Here is a 27399-nt window from a genome sequence, read left to right on the forward strand (position 1 = left end):
AATAAGATTATGAATGTCATTTTTTTTACTGACACCATGCAACTAGATTTTATTAAGTTTGATTATTTTTTTTTCTTCTTATTTTTTTATTTTAAACAATAATTTTTAGTAAAAGTAAAACATATTGCACATCTGTACTAAAAAAACTATATCTTCCAAATTATGAAAAAAAAAAAGTTTGGGTCCCTATTTACAATTAGAAAGTTGAATATAGCCCAAAATATATTATGACATTTAGAAACATTCTAAAATTGTCAGCTTATATTATATTAAAAGCCATTAAATTAATTTTTTTAATTTTTGAAATCGGGCCATAATTAAAAATTCTACAGCGCCTTCCATTTTTTAAAACTCACCCTGTATAACATGATTTTTCATTTGATTTTTATGTGGTGCGTAACAGTATAGAAAAAATTATAGCATTAAAGTTCCTTGAGAAAACAAAAACTTTACAACGCGATTAAAAGAAATGGCAATCACTTACACTAATTTGTTAAGTTTAACTAAAAAAGCCTTAGGTGAAAGAGGTATTTTCGCTTTATCCAATAAAAATTCAAATGCTCGTAAAATCTTTCAAAGGGTTTAAAAAAACGTCACATTACAAAGAAGCATCAAACAAAAGAAATTATCAAAAAACAGAAACTAAAATATTTTTTGTACAACACGTCCAAAATTTAGGCAAAAAGACATCACAAAACAGTTTAATTAAAATTTGATGAATACGAATTGTAACGGGAAAAATTGCGATTTAACATTTAAGATTATATTTTCTTCTAATGAAAAAAAAAAAAAATTAAATCGGATGGGACTTAGGGAAACCTTAGGGTTTCCCTACGCAATTTTGTGGGTGGTATCTTGATGGTTTTTATTAAAGAAGTTTTTTTTTTACTAAAAAATATAGTTTTTTGCGAGATATAACATTGAGACGCAATTATTGTAATATCCATAACTATGTCAAGGTGAATAAGAATCGACCGGAAGCGTCCGCTTAAATCACCTGAGTTTTACAAAATATTTCATCATTTGCCAGACAAAACTGCGCTTGAAATCGTCCTTTTTAATTTCACGCTGCAGTGACGCAAACCTGTGGCAGCCTTTCGCTATTTCGTTAATAATCGCTTTGAATGAAAACTAAACAAAAACCCTGAAATTCTTTAAGTTTTTTTGACAAAAGATCGTTATTTTCAGATGTGATACAAACGTGCAGTGCACTTCGACTCACGAAGGTCGTCAAATAATGAACGAAATCATACCTATCCACATAGATCAATTATTTACTCTACTTTTTACCAGTTCAAAATTCTACTTGGACTTTCACGCTTCTAGAAAAACAACCGATCTTACTCAAACGCCTTGGACGCATAATCCGAGCGATAATAGTAAGACTCGTGTTGTTAACTTAACGGTAGCTTTAACTCAGGCCATGGGGCCCAAAACGGCTCAAGTTACGGAGAGTCAAGTAGGTTTTATCGGCCAAGAGGGGAAAATTCTGATTGTTTTTTCAGGTTATGCTTCCATGTAGCAAAGCTGGGTGTCTTTATGCCATAGATGTGGATACAGTAAACGCCGGCATTCCTTACGCTGATAGCTTTAATATTGTAGTTCATCACTGTCTTCAGAAAATTTCCGAAACGGAAAGCTCGTATCAAGTGTTTGCACAAGTCATGTATAAAAAATCGGTCTGGGGCTTGGTGAAAGGTACGATTCTTGGCGAAATTTCCAATTGGTTAATTTGTAATTTAGGGATGATTGAGAAGACGTGTTGGTCGGGATTGGAGGACTTTTACGTTTCCTTAGCTAAGGCGTTACATGTGGAGGGCGAGGAAAACGTTTGCGACGTGAAACGCAAGTCGAGGAGGAAACGGAGAATTCACAGTATGCCGAGACAGGGTGTCGAGGATACGAGGCCTTTGATAGGGGCCACCAACCGAATTTCGCCAGGAGGCATTTTTAGTTCAGATGTCGCCACTATGATCGTCTTTACTGTTCTAATCCTGTTAGTTATTCTCAATGTCATGTTGTATTTCAAATTGTGGTCTTTAGAAGAGTCCCCTCCGTACACCCTCTTGGACTTGCATGTCTTGAAGTAAGTGTTTCATTTATGATTCGATTTTGTTTACTTTGGATTGTTTTAGAGATCCACCCAAAACACACGATGAATGGATTAAATTACTTCAACAACAGGAAACACTACATTCGGTCGAGTTGCAAAAGTGGCAACGAGTTTTAAAAACTGCGATACAACTTTTGAAACAGACCGAAGAGTCGCTAAATGAACTTCAACGATCAATTAATCCAAGTTATACGAATAAGGTCATGTCGATTCTGCAGAATCATAAGGATACAGTCGAGCAAAATGAGAAGAGTGAACTTTAGGATTGTTATTGTTTTTGAAATTTATTCTACGTCACTACGCACTGTTAGATTTTTAGTACCTCTATAGATTTTATCGATTGTTCCTGTACACGTGTAGATATTTAAATAAATAACAAAAACTGAGTTCTTTTTTTAATAAATTTTTGAAGTGACTCCTATTTCTACTATCTACTATCAACTATGGTTGCAAAATAAAAAACAAACTGCATTTCTCGTACCAATTTTTTTTTTTGAAAATAGGAAACAAAAAAAATGTCAAACTGTTGATTCATCATAACAGTTTTATTTCACAATTGCTTTCTACTTAACTGAATAACCATTTTTTAAGAATTCTGAAATAGGGAAAGTTTTAATTCAAATAAATTAAACAAATCATCCTTGAAACAGTTTTATTTCCTATTTCAAGTTTTTAACAATTTATATTATACAATGTATACTTCACTTGTCCTCTGGTTTAGCAAAAACTAAAGTGTATCCACACTTTCCGCAATAATGGCGATCTTCCATAGCGGCCATGAAAACGCCGGCTCCGCACTGTTCACCGGGGCATTCGCGTCTCAATCTGTGGATTTTTCCATTTTCGTCCACCTGTAACAATCGTGTAAATCCCCAAGAAGCTTATCTCTACAAAATACCAACCTTATAGAACTTCAAGACAGCCAACTTGACCTTCTTCTTCTTGTGTTTGATTTTTTTCGGTGTCGAGTAATTCTTCTTCTTGCGCTTTTTGGCGCCACCTCTGAGTCGTAAAACTAAATGAAGAGTGGATTCCTTCTGGATATTGTAATCAGAGAGGGTGCGTCCATCTTCGAGTTGTTTACCGGCAAAGATGAGACGTTGTTGATCCGGGGGAATCCCCTCTTTGTCCTGAATCTTAGCCTTTACATTTTCGATGGTGTCTGACGGCTCGACCTCAAGAGTGATGGTCTTGCCAGTCAGGGTTTTTACGAAAATCTGCATCGTGGGGAGTTACTGCACAAAAAAAATTGTCAAAAATGCAAACATAAAAACGCAATTTCTCATGTTTAAATTAGCGTGAACGCAATAAAGAAGGAATGGACAAAAATTAAAAAAAATATTTTTGTTCAAACATTTATTACATAGAAAAATCAGACAAGAAGAACAGCATTGATACAGCCATCATTTTCTGGGTTATTCGTGACTTGTGCATATTTCCCCCAAACAACCTTCCCCGCTTGTGTCACTAACCCCAACTCTGAAATATTGACTTCAATTACAGTCCCTTTTGTGATAACCCCAAGACTCGTAAACATCGCCGAACTCGGGTTCTTCTTAACCCCAATTATGGGTAAATAAAACGTAGCCTTCAATTCTGGATGTGTGACATGTGCTTTCTTAAACCTAAGTGCCATGGGTCTGATAAACCGTTCAAATTTCGGCGGTTTTCTCGTAAACCCTTCCCCAACAAACGTAACTTTGGTCACCATTCGTTTCCAGGCTTTTCGTTTCGACTTCCCCGATTTTACAACTTTGAGTACTTCGGCGTCGCTTTGCGCGCGTACTTTGGGTATGGGTACGTCCCATTTCCCAGCTTTCTCTTTCCGTTTTTGCTTGATCATATTTGAGAGGATCTTGGCTCGGGATTGGACGTCACGATCGAGCAAATACGCTGGAAGAGCCCCCTCGGCCACCTTCTCCGTCTTCTGTTTAGTTTTCTTCTCCTCATGTGCTTTGATTTTCTTTTTCATTTGTATCTTTTCATTGCGACGTTCCTTGTTGAAGATCTTGGCTTTGATGCCTCTGAGACTGCGGGCCACTTGAGCCCGTTTGTGGGGCTCGCGGGCCTCTTTCTTGCGTTTGCGTTCTTCATAGTCAAGTCGGCGGCCGTAGAGTTTACGGTGGCGTTCTACGTATTCGTTTTGTGGCATTTTGCTGAAATTGTGAAAGAAATACACTTAATTTACTGGGTGTGTAAAATCATATTCAGGATCTTTGAATATGACTATTACACACTGTATAAAAACACAGTACTTACCTTACTGATTGACTATAATAGTCATATTCAGAGATATAGCAAAGAAACGGAAAATTAAAACACTAGGTATTTTCACGTGGTCGGGGGCAGTTGATAAACAATTTGACAAAAACACGAGAAATTGCGATTTGAAAAGGACTAGATATGCTTAATTAGAATATAATCGGATCATTTTTGCAAAAAACTGAGGTTTTTGCTGGATAATTATGCAATAAATGATGAAAATAAATCAGAATTTTTACTCACCTAGCACTCCACCATTACACGCCGCAAAAAGAGTTTGACAGAACGGATGTCAGAGAGAGATAAAGATATTTCCGCCATTAGCACCAACATTCAAATGTAAAGGTTACCAATGCAATATTTAAGAATAATTATTTTTTTTGTTTCTGTATCTTTATGTAATTATTTCAAACTTATTATAACACCATTAGTTTGTTTATTTAATTTTTAGGTAATGTTTTTTAAATTTAAATAGTGTATAGTTGGTTGTCTACATATAATTATTTGTACGATGAAAAATTTCATATTATACAGTGTCAAAAAACTAGATAAAAATTTAAACACACATTTTATTTAAACAATTTCTAGTGTATAAAAAATGCACTAATTATTATGATACGATTTTGATTGCGTTTTTGTTTTTGTAATTAACGAGGAGAAACATTGCAACACCTTTGAATAAATTATGTTATTTATTCTAAAAGTTTTATTAATTATACGTAATTGTATTGTTTTATTTGTAATATTTTGTAATAATATTTATTGGTTGTGAATTACACATTTTCATTGACAGTTGCTGCTGTTTAATATTTTTATTAAAAGAATTATAATAAAGAGGTTTATTGAAACGCTAAACATAAATAAAATAAAATATTACATTTTTTAAGAGATTTTTTTTTAGAATATCGAGTAACTTGTTTTTCTTAAAAATATTAACAATAAGTTGCTGCTGTTGGTCTTCTGTGTATATCTCTTACTTTCCCAAATGTAATTCCAAACCTCGATTCCAGGTATAAAATAAATTTCCTAAAACCATTTTTCAACTCTCCACGGACCTAAAAACTTAAAATTATAGTTGCTCTAAATAGTTTCAAATAATCAACCTCTGCATTTATGTAACAGAAGAGAATAGCAACCATAACTCCCTGCAAAGCTTCCATTACATAACTCAAATAATAGTAAATATCTTCGGCTTGACAAGTGTGACTTGGGACAATGTTTCGGTTTGTAATAAAAATAATATGAACTCCAAATAGTGGAATGAGAAATAATGTGGCGCGTAGTGTTGCTCTGAAAAGTATTCAATTTAAATTGAGTGGTGCCATCTAGAGACATACTTTGTTTGTTGGCTGGTATTCCCCCGTTTTAATTTCATAGCCATGACTCTGATTATGTCAAATAATAATAAGAAATTTATTGCAAGGATTGCAATACGGAAACCATCTGGAATCCATTGATCATTTGAGCTGTCATCAACCATCCAACAGTCGGTTCCTTCATGAACAGCACGTGTTATCGCCCAAATAAGCGATGGCAAAAAAGTTAAAGCTACAAATGAAGTAATTACGAAATCCAAACCGCGAAAATATTTACAATTTACTTAAAACAATTGCATAAATGTAGATAATGTTAGGCTCGTCAGCAAATACCCTCACAATCGATTTGTGGAGATAAAACCCATCGGCTAACATGCACGCGTACATCCCATTTTTGGCGGCATTTTCAAAAAAGGCTAGAACTCGACAAGCCACTCCGTTACCGTCCATCACATGGTTAGATTCTGACGACTCCAAAGCGTCCAAAATAATAATCTCCTTTGACATTATAGTTAAAAGGTTTCTTATTATGATAACTAGGAGAAGATTCCGGTGAAAAATCAATCTCAAATTCTTCCGGAAGCTCCGGAAACTGAAAAAAATTACGACTGCTGGAAACGACAACACGGTCGCTACTGCCAACATAATAACATTAAAAGTGTGCCGATTCCGGAGAATTGGAGCCACGGCACACACCTCGTAGTCGGTTTTTTGGTTCCATGTACCATTAGCGAAGCATGTTTTTTCGCTCATCACTAGAAAAATTTATTTTTTGGGTGGCAAGCTTTGCGAGTTGCTTACATTCGCACACATCCGAATCGGTTGAGTATGCCTGAGTTGAACACTTCATTTTTTCAACAGTGTCGGCTTTGGCAGGGCCCCAACAACTCCAGCCGTCCCATATTGCTGGGCATGGGTATTCCGAGTTTGGTTGGATGTTGTCATTGGTCATGAAGTTGTCACAACAGTCGACGGCTTCTTCACAGCAGTCAACCCACATTTGGAAAAAATGGTCGGTTTTGAAGGATTCGCGGATGCATGAGCGGGAAATGGAGTTGCGGTAGTCAAACGGAACGACTGTTGTAGAATTAATCTTTGAAAAATATTTTTTTATAAAATAATTATTTTCAATTTTGTGATTACCCGAGCGAGGGGTATGGTAGATCCGTTGTATTTTCCTCTAGTTACATTGTATTTGAATAAGAGACGATAGTTATTCGAATAGTTGTAACAATAGTACCCTGTCCAAAATTCCCAAATTTCGCGGGGAATCAATCCCGGAGTGTCCCTGACTCTACATAATTTTTCCTCACCCTAATTGTTAAATTAGCTGATTATTTATACTATAATTACATTCTTACGTTTGTGATTACAGTTATAAATAATAACACAAATCCCGTAATTACACGGTGAAAAAACATAATAATAGAGCACTTACTTCTGGAATGAATTTTAGGATATATTTCTTACTATGATATCATTGACTTATCATTACGCATCACGCTGATTAAATTGCTGGATTTGTATCTTATCAGTAAAAAATAAATACATATCTATTGTACATTTAATAAAATACAGAATATTAATTAATAACAAAGTACCTATCAGAAACAGTAGACACGGAATATTTTATTCTGTTATTGATTCTACGATTGTTGCCGAAGTCGTCCTTCTCTCACTCTTTTTGTCAAGCTTTTGTTGCAAATAAATGATCATTTTTCGGGAAGCATTTATTATTTCATGATGAACCTGCAAGATATATTTTTTTGTTTTTTTATTTCTTGAATGCGTCTCTGACTCACTTCTTTGTTTATGTAACAAAATAAAAATGCCACTAAAATACCTTGAAGCCCTTCAACAAAATAAGTAGCATAGTAGTAAACATCTACAGAACCACAAGTATTATCAGGAACCATGTCTCGATTAACAGTGATGAGAATATGAAGCCCAAAAAGTGGTATCAGAAATAAAGTTACCCTTAGAGTTGTTCTAAAATTCACATTTGTTAAACTAAATTACAAGTGGCTGTGGAAATCAAGATTTGGACCTTGAAGTCACAGCAATTAGAAATGGACATTACTTGGTTTGCTGCGATACGCTATTATGTTTCAATTTTAAAATCATGACTCGGAGAATGTCCATCAAAAGAAGAAAATTTATTGTTAAAATGGTCAAACGGAAACCGTCGGTGACCCATTGGTCGCCTGTATTATCAATGACCCAGCAGTATTCGCCATGGTGCAGACTTCTGAGTAGAGCCCATATCAAGGACGGTAAACATGATAAAACTAAAATTGTAAAAGCTTACAATTTATCCAGCTTTAAAATTAAAATTTAACCAAAAAATAAAAAATAGATGAAGACTGTAGGTGTTTGGTCAGCAAATGGCCGGACAATCGACCGGTGCAAGTAAAATCCGTCAAGAAACATGGCCCCAAAAACTCCATTTTTTGACACATTTTCGAAAAATGCAAGCACTCGGCAAGCAATTCTATTTTCGTTTAAAATCGTATTGTCATCATCGCTCATTAAAGCATCCATTATGACGACTTTTTTTGTCACAATAACAAACAAATTTTTTATTATAATAATTAGAATTAAATTTCTGTGTAAGATAAACCGAAGTTTGTGTCTAAATGATTGGAAGCTGAAAAAAATTACAATTGCAGGAGTCGTCAAAACTACAGCTATTGCTAAGACAGTGATATGAAATCGATGTCGACTTTTCAAAACTGGGGCTACAGCACAAGGGCTGTAATCAGTCTTGGCTTTCCATGTCCCGTTTCTAAAACACTCTTTCTCGGCTTGCACTAAAAAAAATACTTAGAAGTGCACTTTGTGCAACTCTATGAAAGTTACATTCGCATTCGCGAGTCTTGGACGAAAAAGTCAATTCCGAACAAAGGACTTTTGCGACAAAGCCGGCTTTCGCAGGACTGAAACAAGTCCAGTCGTCCCAAGTTGCAGGACAAGGATACTCGTCAGCTGCAAACACAAAAAATAATTGATTTTTGCAAATTCGGGTCGTTACTTGGAATGATATTTTCACTGGTCATGAAATAATCGCAACAATTGATGGCTTCTCGTGCACATGTTTTCCATTTTTCGAAAATTGTGTCGCTTTTAAATGATGCGCGAATGTAACTTAAGGAAGTTTTGTTTAGAAAATCCCACCAGAAAAAATCAGTTTTGTTGTCAATCTATAAAAATTGTGTTAAATCAATTGTGGACCATGTTTGGAAAATTGTACAAAGGTGACCGGAATGTACCAAGAGTCGTATGGTATCACAGTAAAATTGTATTTAAATTTAAGTCTTTTTTCATATTGATAACAAAAATACCCAGTCCAGCGGTTCCAAAAACTTCGAGATATCAGTCCTTTTGACGATCTGCACAGTTTCTCTTGTCCCTAGAGAATATTTTTAATTGAAAATACACAAAAAGAAATTTTGAATCTCACTTGTGCGTTTTTTATTAAAATAAATAAACCAGCACTTATTAAAACTAGTGCAAAGATGTTAAAACGCATAATTTCAACATTTACTGCAACGCCATTGTAGAAACTGCCCTATCTTTATTGTGGTTAGACTTTTATCTTATTGAGATATTTATTTCTACGATATAACTGATATAAGGTTTAGGTATACGATAAGGTATTGCAAAATTATTTGGTTTATGAAATTTTGAATACTTAGTAGTCCATAGTACACATTGTCTGCTATTATCTTTGAAATAAAAAAATCATTAAAAAAGCTTTTTTTTTTGGTTGCTTAGTTAATAATAAATAATTAGCAACAAATTATTAATTAGAAATACTTAAACAATTTGTAAGGTATTGTTGAAAGTGTAAACTATAACAAGTGTTATTAAAATACAATGTTTTTTGTTTTTTTTCTCAATCTTTCATTAATTTTTTGCATTTTATAGTTTTGAAAGTGCCCCCTTGTCTTACTAATGTTGAAATAAACTTGAAATACCTACTTGTAATTAAAAATGCATAAATAACCTGCAATTGTTTAAAGCTTATTAAAATTACTACTTAGTTGTAATGAGAGGTAGCATCAGTTTTTGCAAAACGAGTTCTGTCTACGACCTTAGCAATGTCCCAGACCGATATTGACCGGTTCTCCATATAAATAAAAAACAATTCATCCTTTGAAAAAATCAGAACAATTCAAGTCGCGTCTCAAAATCACGAAAAATGTTCACAATGGAAAAATGTTTTTGCGTAATTTTAATTATCACGTTTGTGTCTTCAAGACCTGCGGAATTCGACGCTTTGATCGGACCGTTCCGTCAAATACGACTTGCAGCTTTTAAATTCATAAACAACACGAGTCAACAAAATTTACCAATTTTGAGAGCTAGAAATGTGAGTATTTTTTAATTGTAACATTGCTTAATCAATCAATAAGAAAGTGCAACAAGTGGCCGAAATTGCATTCCCGTGTCCTCTGAACAACACCCGGAGTTTGCAGCCTCCGGAAAATGTTAATAAAGTCCGTCCCGGAGACATTGATGTGATTGCCGGGCTTGGCGACAGCATAACAGCAGGAGTTGGTTTGATGGCAATCAACCTCCTGCAAATTGTTCTGGAATATAGGGGAATCGCCGCTACTGCTGGTATTTATCCAAGATTTTAAAATCATGTCTAAGGTGATTTTCAAGGGGGCGAAGCTTCCTGGCGCAAATATTTAACTCTTCCCAACATTTTAAAAGTTTTCAATCCGAATTTGACCGGTTTTGCGACCGCAACGACGCTCACTCTGGATCCAGAATCGAGGTTTAATGTTGGCGAAAGTGGGGCTGTTTCAGAGGACATCCCGTATATGGCGAAAGTTATGATTAAGAGAATGATGGTGGATCCGAATATTGATATTCAGAAACATTGGAAGGTAAAATAAATTTGTGTTTTTTGTGTTGCCTAACTTTGGTTCTAGATGGTGACTTTAATGATCGGTCCCAATGATTTCTGCAGTCAAATTTGCTTCAAAAATAATCTCACTGCTATTTTAGAAGAGCATAAAAGTGATTTGTTGCAAGTTTTAAGAATTTTAAAGTATAATTTGCCTAGGACGATTGTTAATGTGATACCACCACCAAGTAGGTAAAACTCGGGGTAAAAAAGTGATTCTTTTACTTGTTTATTACTTTTAAGATCTAGAAATTTTAATTGGGTTTACTGGTGTCCCACCAAAGTGTAAACTTACTCATTTATTTGAATGTCCATGTCTTTTTGGACCCACGAGTCATAACAGACAAGACATTTATATTAAATTGATGCAACAATGGCAAAATTTGGATATGGAAATTGTTAACAGTGAAGAATTCGATAGCGACGACTTTACCGTTGTTGTTCAGCCGTTTACTCTTGATTTTTTTCTACCAAATTCGACAGAAGGTGTGACCGATTATTCGTATTTGGCTGAAGACTGTTTTCACATGAGTCAAAAAGGAAACGCTAGGAGTTAGTCGCAAAATTACGAGTATCAGAATATTTATTTTGATTACATTTTTCTAGTAGCGAACGCCCTGTGGAATAATATCATGGAACCGGTGGGGCAAAAATCCACACGACCTGTTGAAATTTTAGAAAAATTTAATTGCCCTTCGGAGGAACACCCGTATATTTTTACACGAAAAAACAGTGTCAGGTAGCGCATTTTGTAATAACGGAAAATAAAATTCAAGTAATTTGTTATTAAAAATTTGTTTATGTCCGTACCTTATTAAAAAGAATTGCTCAACCCTATAGTGAAAGTGTCTTCTGCATAAACGATTCGGTAACAAATAAAACATTTAACCCCACTTATGTGGTGGGTACGTGGTTTTTTTATAACGAAGACATTGCACGTGCTGCTCATTTTTCAGGCTGTGTTTCAGACAAACACAATGACATTTTCAAAATTTGTAGTGAAGTGAATTGGAGGTAAGTACGTAAGTAAAGAATTTTTCTTGTAGAAAATTCATTGTTTTAACATTTGAAAAAACACGGATGTTATTGTAAATAGTGTCAACGATTCAATAGTCAAACGTAGTTTATTATGCAGGAGTTGTATATAACCCAGATCTTGATATGTTGTGCAAGGGAAAAACGTGTGTCGTTAAAAATAATAAAATTACCACTGATTGAGTTATTACGTAATCAAGATTCGCTCAAATAAGAAATTTAAAAATCATTTATTTAAACAAATCAGTTGTTTGAAATAGAAAATTCAAATAATTGCTTTTCTGTAGGTCTAAGAAGATGGTCCGTATTTGCATTTATGGTTTCATGATCTTTTACTTGTGCAATGGACAAAAACCGGACAGTTTTGGTAACAGTGTAAGTAATTATATTTTGTAACAAGTTACGTTCTCTGAATCGCTGAAATTAGTTCATCAACCCAATTCCAGCTTAATTTTAATTATTTTAATGTACCTACAGTTGAAAAAATAAAATAAAAAAAAAGTTTAGTCAACGAACAAGTCGTGAAATTCATAGTCGGGAACAGAATTTTTGACTTTTGGATTGAATTTGGGATAATTAAAAAAAGAATTGGTTTTTTATAAAATTAAAGCCTATAAAATGTTGTACAAGACGGTTTTTCGAGTTTTTTGTACCTCAAATAGTTTTTGAGAGATTTGCTAGCAAATATCGTATTCTCATACAAAACTATTAATGAATTAACGTAAGTATTGTTGTAAAAGCTGTAAGCCTTGTGATTGGGCAGTTTAGTATCGGCCATTATAATGATGTAAAAAACCAATCACTTCTGATTTTTTGATTCATTCAATAATTAAATGCAATAATGTGATTGGTCTGTTTGAGGTCGGCCATTATAATAATGTGAGAAGCCAATCACGTTAGACTTCATTTATTCATTCATTATGATAATTAATTAAAACTAAACGGCACCTTTCTTGTTTTTTTTTTTCCTCCTAACATGGGACTAAAGATTTTTCTTGCTTTCCATTTTGTTGATTTTTATTTTCTTTCAATTTGTAATGATTGTCAATAAAGTCCGATAAAAATTGAAAAAATCGTTGAAAGAGAAATTTCAACTTGAATGACTTAAATAATTTATGCTCTGCCATACCCAAATTAACAAACAATGCCAAACATGTGTCTCGCATAATTTCACTAATTAAATTTCTAACCAGACGCTGAGATTTCCCATCATGGGTAGTAACGTGCGTCGTCAGTCCATAATCCCCGTTTCTTTCAAATTCCCGTGTTCTACCATCATGGGTCGGTCACCATCGCGCCCTACCAGCGTCCACCGCCTCCGCCCCGGCGACATCGACGTGATCGGAGCCATGGGCGACTCGTTAATTGCCGGAAACGGAGCTTTGGAAGAATGGGCTTTGGGAACAATGATTGAGTACCGCGGAGTGTCCTGGTGTGCGGGGGGACAAGGCACGTGGCGCGAGTTTTTAACTCTCCCGAATATCCTGAAGGAGTTTAATCCCAATTTGACGGGATTTTCAACAGGGACTGGGGAGTTTTCATCCCCAACTTCGCAGCTAAATGTTGCCTTTCCAGTTTCCGCAGATGCGGATGCCTTGACACAAGCCAAGGTTTTGGTCGGACGAATGCGAAAAAATAAGAGAATTAATTTTGAGAAAGACTGGAAAATGGTGACAATTTTTTTTGGCGCTAATGACATTTGCTCAGGGCAGTGTTATAACAAAGCTGAGTTTTCGCCACCAATGCATGCGAAAAAACTAATGCTGGCTCTCGACTACCTCCAAAGAACTCTACCGAGGACTTTTGTTAACTTAATTCCGGTTTTAGGTCAGTCAAAATTTGTAAAAAAATGATCTCATTAAAATTTTCAGATGTTTCGGTCAGTGTTCGCGTAAAAAGAACTATGATGTGCCGATTTTTGCACACTCTGTTTTGTGCTTGTTTTCACAGGGGAGGAAACGAAATGGATGTTATTACGAAAATGACCCGGGAGTTTCAACGAGCCGAGGAGGAACTTGTCAGTGGTTTGTTTGTCTCAAATTTTAATTTGAACACAATTTACAGATTTCTAGTGGCCGGTATGACACAAAAGATGATTTCACGGTTGTTATTCAACCATTCATAAAATTATTCAATGCACCAAACGATAGAGCACGAAGATATGACGAAGTCATTGATATTTCCTACATAACATACGACTGTTTCCATTTTTCGCAAAAAGGACACGCTTTGGGTAGGCAACCAATAATACCCCAATTATTTTATTGTCAAAAATTAAGTTTTTCGTAACACACAAAAAATTAAGTTTTTGTTTTATTCTTTTAATAAATTGTTTTATTAAATATATGACAGCTGTAGAAACTAAATAATTCAGTTAATTAAGAATTGATCATAAACAGTTAAAAAACACTAATTATAGTATCGTGTTACACTCTAGATATTAAGTTATGCAATTTTTTATTACTTTTATTTTTGCAAATAATGATAAATTGTTTGTAGAAGTGACAGCTGTTTTTGCCGGTTTGCTTCTAATTTTGCGCTAAGTGTCGATTAAGTCATTGAAGCTTACGCAAATTAGTCATTTTAGCACGTAATGACTTTGTTGACTTTGTCTTTTGTAGGAGCAAACATGCTTTGGAACAATTTGCTGCAGCCGGTAGGACGTAAGAGCAAAAAACGCCTCAATTATATCATGGAAAGTTTTGAATGTCCTAAACCCAAAGCTCCATTTTTGTTTACTCAAAAAAATTCGCGAAGTTTCTTAGAGATTGGTCATCAGTGAGATGAGTGCCATTTTTTTGATATAAATCCTAAATAAAGTATTTTTGTTTGAGTTGGAGTTTTTTTTTTTTTTGATTAGCCTACATTGGGGCCGTTTGTCTTTTTATGGAAACTATGATCGTTCTTGACACAATAAGATGATATTTTCTTTGAAAAGTAATTTTTGTTTTTGCTTGAAGGCTCCTTCCTAAATTGCGATTTGATTGATCGACCTACATTTCGTTCAAACATGATAATTTTCTTATGATAAATGTGACACGAGACAGGAAGTGGTCGTGATAAACAGTCAAGGGCGGAATATTTTGTTACAATGTTATGGACATTCTGTATTCGCCTTTAATTTCTAATTAAGTATGGATTTAATTGCATGTTCAAGATCATTAGGATTTAAACATTTAAACCTGTAATTACATCAGGAATATTAGATAAGAGAGAGAAATGCGAGACACGTGTGATGGCATTGGCTAAGGAACATGGTCAAATTTTTTACTCACTATTAGAGCAAATTGAGAAAGTCCAATAAAGGACAAAACGGATTATAAATTTTGAGAAATGACAGTCATGCTTGTTGACCTCTTCAATGAACGTTGCTCTATAGATCACTGATTAGTAGTAATCATCAGAATTTATAATATGTATATGTGGAAAAACCAAAGTACAACCCATTGATGGATTTCTGTGGTTCCATTAAAAATCAAGGATACAAGGCGATAAAAAAATGGACCAAACAAACCAAAACAATTTTTTTCTTCAATGATTAATTTTTATGATATTCCCAGAGAATTGAGAGTTCTTATTAAAGTCAAGTCAAGTGATATCAAAGATTGTATCGTTATTTTAATGGGTGTCTCGAAATGTGATTATAATTACATACTTTAAATCAAACGATTATTTAATACAGCAGCTGGATCTAACAAAATAGTAAAAAGTTAAGTAATAATTCATGCATCACAAATGAGGAAGAAAAGGACTTACGTAAATTAAAATCGGAATTTGTAAAGCAAATATTTGGATAAAGAGTTAGACAAAGTGCGGATTTGTTTGCAAAAATTTATGAGCAAATTGTCAACAGTTGTGGAAATTTTCGTAATTTTCGTAAAAGGGTGTTGGTGGCCCACACAAGTTATTTATATGGTAGTTATTGTAAAATGAAATAAATCAAAATTATTGCATCATGTTAATAAAAAAATAATTGAAGTAATGATTGAAAAACATACGCGAGATTTTGATAATAATAATATTTTGACAATAATAATAAGTTGGTAGCAGACAACGACGAATGCTTTAATAAAAAATATTTACTCTTGAATAGATTGAAACAAAATTATTTTTGAGCAATTTGAATATGTTTGTGAAACTTTTTTATTATTTATAATTTATTTTCTTGTTTTTCCTATGCCTTTGGTTCAAAACCAGTAGCGAATCTAGATCCTTTTTATATACGAACGCAAGCTTTCTGAGGCCAAAGGGTTCAAGCGTACATTGTCAACAAAGGACAACATTTTAAGCAATTTTTATAACGGCAAGTACTGACCCACTAACATTGACACTGTAGCGATAATTTTTTTTTGTCTTTACGCTGATTACGTTCCATAGTTTTTTTCTTCTAAATGAAAGTAAATATTATATTAAGACATAGGTGGGGACGAGTTTTCAGCCTCAACTTATTTTTAATGACGTGTTTTCGGCAAAAGTTGGAAATAGAAAAGTGCCTTCTCTTGAGGAGTTCTAGGTTAGAATATTTGCTTGTAATCCGCAAACATACTGTATGTAAAGCATTTTTTCTTAACACCTTTGAGTTTTACTAGAATAAGTTACAAGTAAAAAAATTTAACCCCGACTCGAGCACTGGCAATATTCAGAGGTTAGAATCGCACTTGACCATTACTCTAAAACTATTACTTAGGTATAAGTAATTTTTATTACTGATATTTCTTGCAAAAATGATAGCATTGCTATAATTTTGTGAAATAGTAATCAAATTACAAAGTCTGAGTTGTAGTCTTTATTCAATATTTTCATATGGCTTATTTTGGTAATTCTGGAAAAACAGTATTTTTCTATTTTCTATAAATTATTGACAAACAGGAAAATACCACATACTAGCAATTTATCAATAACTACCTATTTTAATTGCAAATGTGAGGTCGAAGGCCTTATAGAAAAATCATTTTAATAGAACATATTATAAACAACCAATGAAGCTAATTTTAACTGTGAATATTTAAAAAACTAGAATTGAAAAAATATATTTATAAATAAATTATGCTTTAAGATAAAAATTATAATTAATAGTTGCAAACGTGTCTTCTTTAATTCTTAATTATTTTTTTACAACTCTTTATTACAAAATATTTACAACAGAATTTTCCACTTCAATATTGTTTGAACAACAAAATTATTTTTTTGTAACCGATAAACAGGAAAACATTTTTAAATGCCCAGCCTAAAACTCGTTTCACTATTAAATAACACAAGTTGCAACCAAATATTTTTATTTTTTTGTTTGTGCTCCAATTCTCAACCGAAATAACCCTTAAATTTTATATCTCTAATGGCCACCATAAGGTTACACATGGTCACGGTCAGATGTATGCAATTTTTTTTCATATTGAGATCGTTCATATTCTCTTTTTCACTTTAGTAGATTCTAGATAACGACGCATCTCATTTAAGACCAGTTTTTGCCCAAACGTATTGACGTCAATGCCAATTTTTTTCTTGTAATGAATCTAGCAGCAACAAGTTTTTGCTCCTATGAACTTTTGTCGATTTTGAGACAAAATAGAGAAACAACCTCTTTTCTAATTATATTTATGATCCGAGAGACCTCCTGTTTTATACCAATTATATGAATAATTGCAATAATGAAATATTAGACGAAGAAATCCATGAGGTTAGCCCTGAACCACAATTATTTGTACTTATTGAAACGACTTTGCGACTTTTTCCGGTTATTTTCAAGGGTTGTGGGTGGATTAAAAATCCAATTATATTTTATTATATTTATTATATTTGAAGATAAATAAATAAAATAAATTAGGAGAATAAATAAGAATTTTGCAGTCTAGTAGATGAATCTTCAGCCTTTTTTGGTCTATGTGTGCATCAGTAGCAGAATGAGCAGATCTTTCCAAGAAGCCAACTGTAACAAAACAAAACTGTAAGATTTTTGGACCTTAAAACGCGACTTGAATGAGAAAAATTCACAAATTTTAATTCTGACACCTACCTCTTTATCTCGCTGCCTCAAGCTTTTGATCAAAAATTCCAAAAAACTCATTCAGAGACTTTTCATTTGGTCACTCCGTATTTTCTGTGGAAACTGGGCGTTTTGATACTTCCGGTCGAGCTCGATGACTTCTTCGACGAGCACGAACTGTACGAAGTATCCGAGCAATTGCTCGTGCTCCTCTTTAGCGAGTTCTTGTAACTCCTGCTGCCATTATCCACGTGCAGGAATTTGTCAATGATCTGACGGATGGTGCAGTGTGTGCGATTGAACGGATTTGTGTACATTTTCACTTCACGTATTTTTTTATATCACTTATATCACTATGTTGTTGCTTTGAGAGTTGATTTGTTTATGGTCGAGACGACAAGCTGCTGGCTTTTATACGGCTGGGGAAGAGCGTCATCGGAGGGAATCCACAGACGTAAGGCCAATGTCACGTCGACGTCTTTGCTACGGTACAATTCGACGATAATTTGTTTGTAAACGCCACATTTGCGTTAGCACTAAATGACATTCCGAGAAAGAGGTGAACCAATAAAACAAACACTGCCAAAAATATACATAAAAAATAGGAAATAAAGAAGTATTGAAATGTGAAAGGAAAAAATCCACTTAAAGCATAGTGAAAAGAATGAGAGAAGATTTTTTCGAGGTTTTTTAAATATTTCCGTTGGTCTGATTTTTTGGAAAACCCCAGAAAGATTGTAAACGCCTGTTAGTTGGTTTTTGCTTCTGAGAAAGTGGCCCTGAGATTGAAGGAAATGTCAATTCCAGGTTGAACGTTTCGTGGGAATTTTTAAGTCTTTATTACTAAAATTAATACTTTACGTATTCATGCCATTTAATTGCAAATATTTACGCAAATGACTGCGTCTATTACAGTTTCCGATAAGTGTAAAAATAGACTCACGTGTGGACTTTAGTTTTTACTTTGCTTGAATTTTTATTGTGAGAGGTAAGTGGTACAGGTCGCCGGGATTCCCAGACTTAGACCCATTTGAAACTGGGTAGGACCTACATTTTCAAGTTTTTTTACCAAGCAAAATTTGAAATAAATATGAATTTTAAAATAGAATACCTACCTATTAGAAACTGGTTTCAAAAGTCTGACTTTACAAGCTTTTTGTGATCGTAAATGGCTGTTTTTCTATTTTATGCGTTTTATCATTAGCAAAATAGCTTTTCCAAGTTTAAAAATAAAAGTTATGCAAGTTGTATTTTCCACATGAAGGTCAATTTTTACAGTGTTTGATAATACAGCGTGTACAATTGGAAAAATGGAAGAATTTAACCCATAAGAAAAATAAAGTAAAGAGAATAGAATGCCTTTTTTAATACATATACAGGGTACGCCACAACTCGCGCCCCAGGAGCATGGAAATAAATGTTTTGACATTTATTTTTTGACATTTGACATTTTTTTATGTCTATTTAATGATACTGATGATCTTGTATATGTTTTTATACAATTATTTAATAAAGGTACACAAATTTTGACAATAAAAACACAAATATTAAACATTAAACTGAGTTACAATTTAGGATACAGCTTCCTTCTTTCCTCTTCTAATAGTCTGTAGCAAAAAAAATTGGAAAATTATTTTTTCAACAGAAATAAATAGTGTCAAAATGCAAAATTTAAGCTCTCATAACTTCGAAATTTTTATAAATAATTTTTTTTTAACATTTTTTCCATGTTCCTAGTATCCTACTATATAGGGCATTTTTCTCTGTGGCGCTAGTTCTGGCGCAGCCTGTATATTTTACAAGCGTATTTAACATTTATTATTTTTTATACTCTTTGCTAAAAAAAAGTTTTTAATTTAAAAAATACAGATTTTTAAAATGTTTACAAAAAAAGTAAGACGTTCTTAATGTTAAAATTTTTAAAGATTCAAAAAAATTGCTATTAAAATTTGGTGGTATTCATAAAGTAGATAACAGTGACAAAAATTTAGAAAAAATAAAAAGAGAACTCAAGTCGAAGAACTTTGGTGTAATTCAAAAAGTTTACTTTTGGCAAGATTTAACGTTTTTTTGTTGTTTTTTTTTTTAATTACAAAACACTGACATTTCATACTATTGGTTTTGTTGTCACCGTGTTTCATTCAGCTTCGTTAAAGAAAAGTTTTAACTATTTTTGCTACTATAAATGCACCACCAAGTTTTAGGTGAATGCTCTATAAACGCAATTTTGCAAATCCATTTCCAAAAAAAATAAGTAAATAAAAAGTTAAATTAATTGAATTTATGAACAAGTGGTTGTAAAAAGCATAATTTATAATTCAATTAATTTAAAAATGATAATTTTTGCTTGCAAACAAATTGATTTATTTAAATTTCAATTAACTGGCTTGATTTCGAAAAATGTGAAGAATGTTCTTGTCACGGACACGTGAAATGACCAAAAGCTGCGTTTAATCTGATTTTGATTAAAAAATACAAAACTTCAATGTTGTCTGAGATGTTGTAAATTGAATCACTAAGTGGATTTGTTAATTACTACTTGTAAATAGTAAAATTTAATTGTTTACAACCTTTAAGGAAATTGTTTACAAGGTGGAGTTAATTAACTCCACTGCGTATTGTGTGTTTTCTTCTGACGTTGAAAGGTAGTTTCTAGAAATCCTTTTTGGTGGATTCGCAGGGCAAAAAATGCCCTCGTTCGGTCAAGGTGTGAAAAATGTTTGGAAGCACCGTATAATTATCCGGAATTGGACTTTCTCTTGTTCCGCTGTCCATATAAATCATGTTTTTTTTACCTCAAGTTAAGGTCAAACAATTCGGTGTCTGTATGCCGATGACCTAAAGCGTGTTTACCGTCACAGGTATATGAGATGCGAGCTCGAGAAATCAAAAATCAGTGACCTTTTGTGCGTCTCTAACATTGTAAATTACAATGTAATAAGTTTGTGTGATGATATTCTGCGTAAACAAATAACTTGAACTTAGGATAAAGTTCAATAGGTGACTTTAAATAAATTAATAGCTTTTCTTATAATGGTCGGAAATGAAGATTGATTGAACTATGAATAAAATAATAATTTATCGGAGGCGAATAAACGTTAAGTACTTTTTAATTAGTTTATTCAATTAACCAAAAATAACTTAGTAATTTGATGAATGCGTCCAGGTGCACGTAGTCCACATCATTATGGTCAAAGTGACTCTTCGGAGAAAGCACGATTTGCGTCAAATAATTTTATTCTAATTAGGCTTTAATTATTTTTAATTACTTTAGCGTCAAATCATGATTGCTTCAAATTTTGGCCAATTTTAACCTGGATTTTACTTGATCTCTTTGTAAATGAAAGGTCATACGTTTAAATTATGGAATTTATTTACATAATTCAAAAGTTCTTGAACTTATTCTTACTGTTAATGTGATCATCCACCTCGTTTATTATTTATTATGATTATACTAAGAAACAGAATAGTCATTATATGATGATAGGAAGGTTAATAATCGGATATCAGGAATAGGAAATGGTGATTGGAATGTCAAGATAAAGGCAAAAAACTCAAATTACCTTATTTTTAGACACAAACCTTGACTGGTTTTTGTTACAGATTTTGAAGCGTTTAAGTGCAAGGTGCGCATTGAAATTGTGCACCTTGACGATTCAAAAATGCCGCGGCACCCAAGCGCACCAACATAAAAGCATTTATCAAGCAAATTAAAAAGAAATGTATATTTATTTAGGTTGCTAATTGGTACAGTCTGTGGTATTGTGTAGTCTCAATAAAAATAAATTAATGCAAATAATAAATATTAATTGAAAAAAAAACACACAGATTCTTGTATGTGCTGCCAACCAAATAAATGTTAAGCAAGTTAACCTCAATTTTTGGCGTTTTTAAGCTCGAAAAAAATTGATAAAAATGACCATTTTGCGGGGCTGGCGTTACAATGTTTTTATTGGAGGTCTAGTGGGTGTTATAGGTTTAGTTCTGTATCCCATTGCAATTGACCCAATGTTAAATACGGAAAAATATAGTAAGTTGGAAATTGTAGGTTATGTCTTGCTATTTTTTACTTTTCCAGAAAAAATACAAGAAAGAAATAGGAAAGGAATTAAGCAAGAGGATGTCCAACCAGGCAGTAAGTTTATTATGCGATTGATACGTAAGTTGTTTCTGTACTTTTTAGATATGAAGGTTTGGTCAGACCCCTTTGGTAGGAAACAAAACTAGTTGTTGTAAATAGGTATATTTTATGCAAAATAAATTAATAAGAGACTTGCACTATTTAAGACATGTATGTATATAAAAATGTGAAAATAGCGCAAATTAAGTCATGTATCATGTGCCATTTTAAAGTAAGTTTTCAACGTCGTCTGAAACGTCGAGAAAAACATCAAATCCGTCTCTGTTACAATTTCCATCTTGATTGAAAACATATTTATGAAAAGTTCCATCGAGACACGCCGCTAGAAAAACAATTTTTGAGTCACAACATAACAAAACAACATTTTGTTTACCAATGATTACAGAATTATTTTCTGTAAAGGCACAAATACATGCACACTCTTGTGGAACGGTGAAGTTGGCCAAAGCCCATTGCGAGTTGGCGTATTTCCCAAAAAAATTCGTATTTGCGATTCTATAAAAAGTAATAGTATTTAAGTATATTGAAATTCGTTACTTACAGCATTCGCTTATTGCGAGATGGATCTTTGATTGCAAAAATATGCACAGTTCCTTTATCACTTGAACAACACAAATAGTCAGAGTTGCTATTGAAATTGATACTAAAAATGCAAAATTAAATTTGGGTTTTTCTCAGTTAAATAAATACCAATAAATGGTGGCGGGATCGGTGCCCCTTCTCAACTCAACCAACTGCGTTTTAGTCGCCAGATCCCACACCCTAATCAACGTGCCTTGAATCGAAGCCGTTGCGATTTTCGTTGCTTGTTGATTAAACGCCAAACAGGCGAGTTCCCCCTTGTGGGCGCTGATCCACACGGGGGCACTCGAAATACCCATTTCAGTGCAAGCCAAATCCAGAATTTGGACGCTTCCAGTCTTATGTCCCGGAAAAATGATAATTTGTTTCTCGCCCGCCCCTAAAGGACTCAATTCGAGCAGTCCCCTGGGGTTTTTGATGGTTTCCAGAGAGAAGAGTCGCTGAGTTGGGGATGGGAAAGAGAAAACGTGGATACTTGTCAATAGAGCTACGATTATTCTGCAAGAATTTGGGTCACGGTTGATTTACTTGACGATTGGGGTGTTTACTTGTCTTTCCTTAAACGTACAGCTTGGATAGAAGACGGGAAAGTTATTTCCAAAATAAACTTTTTTAATAAATCGTCGAAAATAAGAAGAATATTGTCGGAGAACATGGGCCGTGTGCCCCCCGAGACTAGCGCGATTAAGTTGGTGCGATATAACATTTCACATTTTGATACACTTCCAACAGTCTCAACATCTAAAAAAAATTATTATCTATGATTTTTGGGTTTTGGGCCTTACCATATTGGCTTTTTTCAACTAGTGGTTCCACATTATAGATTCGTACGCCACTTTCCATACAACAAGAGAAACACCCTGCAAAAATTACATTTAACAACAATATTTTGTTTCAAAGAACTAACCTTGATCTTGGTTAAATCTCAAACTTAGAATTTTTCTGTCACTGTCCATTTTTTGCTTGTCTTTGGATGGTAATAAGACTCCAAAGTATCTTTCTAAAAAGCTATTGCGTTGCTATTTTATAAACATCTTCCTAATGTATGAAAATGACAATCATCAGCATACAATTAAACCGATGATTGTATGGGTGTCAACACCGTTTCAAATAAATAATAATTATCAGTTATCAACAATAAATGTTTGTTCACCTTATACATACACGTTTTTGTTGAGTTGAACGATACGAAATACCAGTAAACAAAAATTACGAACCATGAAACACGTGGAAAACAAAAATAGTTTCTTTTCTCTTTGAAAAAGAATTTTTACACTTAACAAGGATTATTTAGTCCATATTATGACTAGAAATAATACTAATCTAACTTAAGTTAAAATCACGATGAAAATTTGGTCAGAATTGAGATTTTAACAGCTTTTCAGCTGTTCTATAGCTTTGTCTAAATATCAAACGTGCAGCACATGCGCAAAAAAGTTTTATAAAAGCGCGCTCAATTTGAAATATAATATCGAAAACTATAACTCTTAAAAATTGGTTTTGAGTTACGATGGCTTATGTAGGGCCTAAAATACAAAAACAATGAGAATTTTTTTTTATTGAATAAACAATATTATTACCAAAATTTAGACCCTTAGATTCAATGCAATTTTTCTCAAGACTGTAAATTTTGAGTTAGTTTTCAATGGTAGAGTGATATATAATCCACTTTTATACGTCAGCAATTTCCAAGAATAATTTTGGCGCTAAATCATTGTAGTATGGTGTTTGGTTGGTTGAAGTTAATAAAATATTATTATTAATTAAATATTATTACAATAGTATAGTGGATAATAAAACGATCACAATGTCTAGGTAAAGTAGATAAATATAACGTGTTATATATTTCAGTAATAATGTATTACATTTCAGTATGAACAATCAGTCAAGTAGTGTTAAGTGTGACCATTGTGGGAAAGTGTTCCAAAATATTTCTAGTAGAAATAGACATTTGAGAAACAAACATAAAGATGATACAAAAAATTTTGACAGTAAATGTATAGTGCGTGCTCCAAAAGTCAGTTGGAGTATCAAAATTCCTGGAGTTTGTACGTTTCGAATTAAGGCAGAAGTGAATCATGACAGTGGCAAGGTTTCTGTTGACTATATATCCACTCACGTCGGTCATAAGTTTGAACTTCGTTGTCAATCATTATCTGAAAGTGAAAGAAGTGACATTATTGAACAAATTCGTTTAGGGGTTTCTTATGAAACAATATTAAAAAAAGCGACAAGTCTAGAAAGTGATGACTGCAGCCGATTGAACTTGTTAACATTGAAAGATATTTATTATTTGGCAGAGAAAAACAATCTTTGTGGGAAAAGAAACAAATCAGATTTAATAGCCGTTGAAATGAAAGTAGCAGAGTGGAACCAAAAAGAAAATAATGTTTTCTTGTTTAAAAAAATTGGGGATAGCCATGACATTCTAGAAAAAGACGATTTTGCACTAGCATACATGAATAATGAAATGAAATATATGCTTACTACTTATGGGCCACGAATCATTTGAACAATGGAACACATGGGACCAACCCATACAATTTTGAGTTGACGACAATTCTTGTATTAGATGACCAACATATGGGACACCCTGTTGCCTTTTTAATTTCAAATAGGAAGGACACTACAATACAAGTAGTTTTACTTAAAGAAATAAAAAAAATAATTGGTACTTTGATCCCAGATTACCTTATGACACTCCCATATATTTCAATGCATGGTGTAATGTTATGGGCACTGTGCCACATCGGCTTCTGTGCACCTGGCACATTAAAAAAAATTGGGCAATACAGTGTAAATCCAAAATTTCGGACCCTCAAAAAAGAGACAAAAGTCAACAAGACCTCAATGGTTTAATAAAAGAAACTGATGAGATTGAATTTTTGCGCCTAAAATATAATTTAATACAGTTTCTACAACTTAACAATGAATATTCATTTTTACAATATTTAAATACATATTATTTGCAAAATGAAGAGCGTATAGCGACCTGGGCACATTGTTATAGAAAAAATGCAGGCATCAACACTAATATGCATCTAGAAGCTCTCCATAAAAATTTGAAATATAATTATTTTTCTGGGAAAACAGTTAAACGGTTAGAAACTTGCCTGGATGCATTAGACAAGCTTATTATAGATAAGTCTTGGAAAAGATTTGCCTCAATTTTACGACCCACTGCTACTCATCGAGATCTTTTTGTGAATAAATTCCATAAACGTGCAATGGAGATGAATTTTGAAGCAGTTGCAATACAAAACAAACAAATTTCTTGTCCACTCACAGTCCAAAGTTGATTATTATGAAGTGGATTTAGTCGATGAGATTTGTAGCTGTCGAAGTCTCTATTGTCAGCTCTGTAAAGCTTGCATTCAAGTGTTCATGTTATGAAGCGTCTATAAAAAATAATTTTTGTAAACACATGCATTTGGTTGCAATGTATATTACCCAAAAATGTACTGAGGATATTGCTAACTTGTCACAAAAAGAAGAAGATCTACAACCTGACAGTGTAGAAGAGCTCCACATTGATGTACCGTCTGCTGCTAAAATTAGCTTAAACCAGGAAGTCACTTTACGCATTGCTGAAATCTCTGAAAGAAGCATTACGAATATCAATAATATAGAAGAACAATGCAACAATACATTCACCTCAATTATGAGTCAGTGCGCCAGTAGCATCTCATGCGCAATCGATCAACTCAACGTTTGGGTTCGTTCGTGGTTGTCTCTGTCAGCTGTCTGTTGTCCGCACTACCTCACTCCGCAGTACAAGATGGCTGGAGAACAATTAATGATAAATTATCCAAATCTGAATAACAGTAAGTTTTAATACATGTGTCTGTTTGTCTTTTAATGTACATACATATAAATATTTTAGAGAAATTGCCTCTTTTCCTTGGATGTGTGTCTGAYACGGAGGAAGACCAGGCCATGAATGCTTTTCAGCGTACGTGCTTCAGAGAGGTTGAAATAACTAATGTCGTAGGGTACAAAAGAAATTGCGAACCATCTTGCATTTGGAGAGTTTGCTACAAAATAAAGGACCGAACACCTGATTACCATGAAAAGGGGAGCGAAACCAAGAAAACTACCTATATCTGTCCATTGCCAAACAGCGATGAGGAACTAAAACAACTATTTTTAGATATAACGAAAATTTGTGGTTTCATTGGAATGAAAGTAGTGGAAAAGCAGTACTGTAAAAATAGAGAGCTTGCAGTAGTATACTATAGTCCAATATTCTGTTCTTGTGGAGTACAGGATTTTAATATGGACGCAGAGGAACCTCGTATGCCGCCATTAATTTCAGAGGTGATGATGGATTTATGTAGCTTGCAATTATAAGAGATTTTGGTTGTTGTTAATTTCTAGGCCCAGTTGTGATAATGTTTAAATTAAGTTTTTAATGGGCTTAAGAAATATGTACCTTGATTTATATTAGTAAAGTGAAAGCATTATACAGGGTATTTCACGAGTGATAATGAGCCTGATGGAATTGAAAATACAACCCACAATACATTTGCAAAGTTAACGAGGATATTTTAGATATCGCATTGTTTGAAAAACCGAATTATGAATCCACGATTGCTTTGCTTCGATAATTTTATTTGTCACAACCATGTCAAAACTGACATTAGCAAAATTTCAAAATGCATTGGAACGATGAGAAAACAGATCTGATTTTCATTTATGACGAATTTGGGAAAAATACTTCTTTTGTAAAGACAATGTTTCCTGTATAGAAAAGCTCCAAAAAGGTTTGAAAGTGTTTTCCAATGGTAGATAGACAATAACCTTAAAAATTGTGTTTCCAGTCTTGTCAATTTCTTTGTGTCAGTCACGCGATAACTATGTTTTATTAATTTTAAAATTCATAATCAAAATCCATGAAGCCTATGCAAATGTATTGTTGGCTGCAGTTCAAATGTGGTCAGGCTCATTATCACTCGTGAAATACCCTGTATACAGGGTGTTTCACACAACTTTACGAGGCTTGCGCCTAATGTACGCACCCAAATATACAAAAGTCAAAATACTGGATATAAA

General features: G+C 33.5%; 10 protein-coding genes and 2 long non-coding RNA genes across 18 annotated transcripts in view; 5 read left to right on the top strand and 7 right to left on the bottom strand.

Moving 5' to 3' along the window:
• LOC123007008 (protein Aster-B-like) overlaps nt 1-2499 on the top strand; it is a 5709-nt gene extending 3210 nt beyond the window's left edge. For both annotated transcript variants that reach the window (XM_044402006.1, XM_044402007.1), the window contains 4 exons: nt 1189-1459; nt 1506-1698; nt 1744-2086; nt 2136-2499. In XM_044402006.1, the coding sequence (XP_044257941.1) occupies nt 1189-1459; nt 1506-1698; nt 1744-2086; nt 2136-2376 (1048 nt within the window). In that variant the 3' untranslated portion in view covers nt 2377-2499. The remainder of the gene's footprint in view (nt 1-1188; nt 1460-1505; nt 1699-1743; nt 2087-2135) is intronic.
• A 252-nt stretch (nt 2500-2751) lies between these two features.
• On the bottom strand, nt 2752-4692 carry LOC123008292 (ubiquitin-40S ribosomal protein S27a). Its single transcript, XM_044404079.1, has 3 exons — nt 4619-4692; nt 3016-3348; nt 2752-2964 (listed from the first exon to the last, which is right to left on the bottom strand). The coding sequence occupies exons 2-3, from the start codon at nt 3334-3336 to the stop codon at nt 2815-2817; spliced, it is 471 nt and encodes a 156-aa protein (XP_044260014.1). The 5' UTR covers nt 3337-3348; nt 4619-4692; the 3' UTR covers nt 2752-2814.
• LOC123008291 (ribosome biogenesis protein NSA2 homolog) lies at nt 3455-4692 on the bottom strand. 2 transcript variants are annotated; one of them, XM_044404077.1, is made up of 2 exons: nt 4619-4692; nt 3455-4269 (listed from the first exon to the last, which is right to left on the bottom strand). In XM_044404077.1, exon 2 carries the CDS (start codon nt 4263-4265, stop codon nt 3486-3488), a length of 780 nt encoding a protein of 259 aa, XP_044260012.1. In that variant the 5' UTR covers nt 4266-4269; nt 4619-4692; the 3' UTR covers nt 3455-3485. The 2 variants fall into 2 exon arrangements, with proteins under 2 accessions (XP_044260012.1, XP_044260013.1); XM_044404078.1 differs by lacking the exon at nt 4619-4692 and adding an exon at nt 4373-4612.
• A 486-nt stretch (nt 4693-5178) lies between these two features.
• Nucleotides 5179-7153, bottom strand: LOC123007437 (calcitonin gene-related peptide type 1 receptor-like). Of its 2 annotated transcripts, none has more exons than XM_044402734.1 (7): nt 7065-7153; nt 6835-7005; nt 6493-6784; nt 5976-6446; nt 5713-5923; nt 5479-5665; nt 5179-5430 (listed from the first exon to the last, which is right to left on the bottom strand). In XM_044402734.1, the coding sequence occupies exons 1-7, from the start codon at nt 7110-7112 to the stop codon at nt 5308-5310; spliced, it is 1503 nt and encodes a 500-aa protein (XP_044258669.1). In that variant the 5' UTR covers nt 7113-7153; the 3' UTR covers nt 5179-5307. The 2 variants fall into 2 exon arrangements, with proteins under 2 accessions (XP_044258669.1, XP_044258668.1); XM_044402733.1 differs by having other exon boundaries at nt 7053-7142.
• Nucleotides 7154-7247: 94 nt separating this feature from the next.
• Nucleotides 7248-9268, bottom strand: LOC123007438 (corticotropin-releasing factor receptor 2-like). The gene is made up of 8 exons (XM_044402735.1): nt 9152-9268; nt 8942-9100; nt 8723-8891; nt 8551-8676; nt 8031-8501; nt 7772-7979; nt 7494-7680; nt 7248-7440 (listed from the first exon to the last, which is right to left on the bottom strand). Exons 1-8 carry the CDS (start codon nt 9218-9220, stop codon nt 7321-7323), a joined length of 1509 nt encoding a protein of 502 aa, XP_044258670.1. The 5' UTR covers nt 9221-9268; the 3' UTR covers nt 7248-7320.
• A 582-nt stretch (nt 9269-9850) lies between these two features.
• Nucleotides 9851-11393, top strand: LOC123007729 (phospholipase B1, membrane-associated-like). Its single transcript, XM_044403147.1, has 6 exons — nt 9851-10063; nt 10107-10314; nt 10360-10586; nt 10632-10794; nt 10850-11158; nt 11213-11393. Exons 1-6 carry the CDS (start codon nt 9893-9895, stop codon nt 11347-11349), a joined length of 1215 nt encoding a protein of 404 aa, XP_044259082.1. The 5' UTR covers nt 9851-9892; the 3' UTR covers nt 11350-11393.
• Nucleotides 11394-11512: 119 nt separating this feature from the next.
• On the top strand, nt 11513-14474 carry LOC123007441 (phospholipase B1, membrane-associated-like). The gene is made up of 6 exons (XM_044402740.1): nt 11513-11620; nt 11929-12016; nt 12835-13468; nt 13513-13658; nt 13706-13874; nt 14263-14474. Exons 2-6 carry the CDS (start codon nt 11939-11941, stop codon nt 14421-14423), a joined length of 1188 nt encoding a protein of 395 aa, XP_044258675.1. The 5' UTR covers nt 11513-11620; nt 11929-11938; the 3' UTR covers nt 14424-14474.
• A 2938-nt stretch (nt 14475-17412) lies between these two features.
• On the bottom strand, nt 17413-18139 carry LOC123007833. The gene is made up of 2 exons (XR_006412890.1): nt 17655-18139; nt 17413-17567 (listed from the first exon to the last, which is right to left on the bottom strand). It is a non-coding gene; the product is annotated as an uncharacterized LOC123007833 (long non-coding RNA).
• Nucleotides 18140-21371: 3232 nt separating this feature from the next.
• On the top strand, nt 21372-21910 carry LOC123007462 (small integral membrane protein 20). Of its 2 annotated transcripts, none has more exons than XM_044402773.1 (3): nt 21372-21654; nt 21703-21756; nt 21808-21910. In XM_044402773.1, exons 1-3 carry the CDS (start codon nt 21540-21542, stop codon nt 21849-21851), a joined length of 213 nt encoding a protein of 70 aa, XP_044258708.1. In that variant the 5' UTR covers nt 21372-21539; the 3' UTR covers nt 21852-21910. The 2 variants fall into 2 exon arrangements, with proteins under 2 accessions (XP_044258708.1, XP_044258707.1); XM_044402772.1 differs by having other exon boundaries at nt 21387-21654; nt 21703-21759.
• On the bottom strand, nt 21904-23913 carry LOC123007459 (WD repeat domain phosphoinositide-interacting protein 4-like). 2 transcript variants are annotated; one of them, XM_044402768.1, is made up of 8 exons: nt 23512-23913; nt 23255-23355; nt 23133-23207; nt 22896-23088; nt 22456-22845; nt 22307-22408; nt 22139-22260; nt 21904-22087 (listed from the first exon to the last, which is right to left on the bottom strand). In XM_044402768.1, exons 1-8 carry the CDS (start codon nt 23565-23567, stop codon nt 21972-21974), a joined length of 1155 nt encoding a protein of 384 aa, XP_044258703.1. In that variant the 5' UTR covers nt 23568-23913; the 3' UTR covers nt 21904-21971. The 2 variants fall into 2 exon arrangements, with proteins under 2 accessions (XP_044258703.1, XP_044258704.1); XM_044402769.1 differs by having other exon boundaries at nt 23255-23911.
• Nucleotides 23914-24510: 597 nt separating this feature from the next.
• Nucleotides 24511-26107, bottom strand: LOC123007463. Its single transcript, XR_006412867.1, has 4 exons — nt 25798-26107; nt 25039-25745; nt 24835-24973; nt 24511-24775 (listed from the first exon to the last, which is right to left on the bottom strand). It is a non-coding gene; the product is annotated as an uncharacterized LOC123007463 (long non-coding RNA).
• LOC123007460 lies at nt 25696-27074 on the top strand. Of its 2 annotated transcripts, XM_044402771.1 has the most exons (3): nt 25696-26171; nt 26231-26664; nt 26725-27074. In XM_044402771.1, exons 1-3 carry the CDS (start codon nt 25772-25774, stop codon nt 26734-26736), a joined length of 846 nt encoding a protein of 281 aa, XP_044258706.1. In that variant the 5' UTR covers nt 25696-25771; the 3' UTR covers nt 26737-27074. The 2 variants fall into 2 exon arrangements, with proteins under 2 accessions (XP_044258706.1, XP_044258705.1); XM_044402770.1 differs by having other exon boundaries at nt 25697-26171; nt 26231-27074.
• The last annotated feature ends 325 nt before the right edge of the window (nt 27075-27399 follow it).

Source organism: Tribolium madens, unplaced genomic scaffold (genome assembly GCF_015345945.1).
Source record: "Tribolium madens isolate multiple individuals breed KSU strain unplaced genomic scaffold, Tmad_KSU_1.1 Scaffold_3;HRSCAF=73;Tcas5.2_LG2, whole genome shotgun sequence".
In the NCBI taxonomy this organism is placed as follows: domain Eukaryota; kingdom Metazoa; phylum Arthropoda; class Insecta; order Coleoptera; family Tenebrionidae; genus Tribolium; species Tribolium madens.

What these genes read in the sequence shown, in the direction of transcription:
- LOC123008291 (XM_044404077.1), bottom strand. Translation starts at nt 4,265, where the DNA reads ATGCCACAAAACGAATACGTAGAACGCCACCGTAAACTCTACGGCCGC.
- LOC123007459 (XM_044402768.1), bottom strand. Translation starts at nt 23,567, where the DNA reads ATGGTTCGTAATTTTTGTTTACTGGTATTTCGTATCGTTCAACTCAAC. An exon ending in GTTCAACTCAACAAAAACGT is followed by an intron (nt 23,356 to 23,511) that starts GTATGTATAAGG and finishes GCAACGCAATAG; the next exon opens with CTTTTTAGAAAGATACTTTG. An exon ending in AGTTGAAAAAAGCCAATATG is followed by an intron (nt 23,089 to 23,132) that starts GTAAGGCCCAAA and finishes AATTTTTTTTAG; the next exon opens with ATGTTGAGACTGTTGGAAGT.
- LOC123007462 (XM_044402772.1), top strand. Translation starts at nt 21,540, where the DNA reads ATGACCATTTTGCGGGGCTGGCGTTACAATGTTTTTATTGGAGGTCTA. An exon ending in GTTAAATACGGAAAAATATA is followed by an intron (nt 21,655 to 21,702) that starts GTAAGTTGGAAA and finishes TTACTTTTCCAG; the next exon opens with AAAAAATACAAGAAAGAAAT. An exon ending in AGAGGATGTCCAACCAGGCA is followed by an intron (nt 21,760 to 21,807) that starts GTAAGTTTATTA and finishes TGTACTTTTTAG; the next exon opens with ATATGAAGGTTTGGTCAGAC.
- LOC123008292 (XM_044404079.1), bottom strand. Translation starts at nt 3,336, where the DNA reads ATGCAGATTTTCGTAAAAACCCTGACTGGCAAGACCATCACTCTTGAG. An exon ending in CTGTCTTGAAGTTCTATAAG is followed by an intron (nt 2,965 to 3,015) that starts GTTGGTATTTTG and finishes CGATTGTTACAG; the next exon opens with GTGGACGAAAATGGAAAAAT.
- LOC123007441 (XM_044402740.1), top strand. Translation starts at nt 11,939, where the DNA reads ATGGTCCGTATTTGCATTTATGGTTTCATGATCTTTTACTTGTGCAAT. An exon ending in TAACTTAATTCCGGTTTTAG is followed by an intron (nt 13,469 to 13,512) that starts GTCAGTCAAAAT and finishes TAAAATTTTCAG; the next exon opens with ATGTTTCGGTCAGTGTTCGC. An exon ending in AACGAGCCGAGGAGGAACTT is followed by an intron (nt 13,659 to 13,705) that starts GTCAGTGGTTTG and finishes CACAATTTACAG; the next exon opens with ATTTCTAGTGGCCGGTATGA.
- LOC123007437 (XM_044402733.1), bottom strand. Translation starts at nt 7,112, where the DNA reads ATGTTTTTTCACCGTGTAATTACGGGATTTGTGTTATTATTTATAACT. An exon ending in CTACCATACCCCTCGCTCGG is followed by an intron (nt 6,785 to 6,834) that starts GTAATCACAAAA and finishes TATTTTTCAAAG; the next exon opens with ATTAATTCTACAACAGTCGT. An exon ending in TCTGTTACATAAATGCAGAG is followed by an intron (nt 5,431 to 5,478) that starts GTTGATTATTTG and finishes TTAAGTTTTTAG; the next exon opens with GTCCGTGGAGAGTTGAAAAA.
- LOC123007438 (XM_044402735.1), bottom strand. Translation starts at nt 9,220, where the DNA reads ATGCGTTTTAACATCTTTGCACTAGTTTTAATAAGTGCTGGTTTATTT. An exon ending in GGTACATTCCGGTCACCTTT is followed by an intron (nt 8,892 to 8,941) that starts GTACAATTTTCC and finishes CAATTTTTATAG; the next exon opens with ATTGACAACAAAACTGATTT. An exon ending in CAAGACTCGCGAATGCGAAT is followed by an intron (nt 8,502 to 8,550) that starts GTAACTTTCATA and finishes TATTTTTTTTAG; the next exon opens with TGCAAGCCGAGAAAGAGTGT.
- LOC123007729 (XM_044403147.1), top strand. Translation starts at nt 9,893, where the DNA reads ATGTTCACAATGGAAAAATGTTTTTGCGTAATTTTAATTATCACGTTT. An exon ending in ATATTCAGAAACATTGGAAG is followed by an intron (nt 10,587 to 10,631) that starts GTAAAATAAATT and finishes CTTTGGTTCTAG; the next exon opens with ATGGTGACTTTAATGATCGG. An exon ending in TCAAAAAGGAAACGCTAGGA is followed by an intron (nt 11,159 to 11,212) that starts GTTAGTCGCAAA and finishes ACATTTTTCTAG; the next exon opens with TAGCGAACGCCCTGTGGAAT.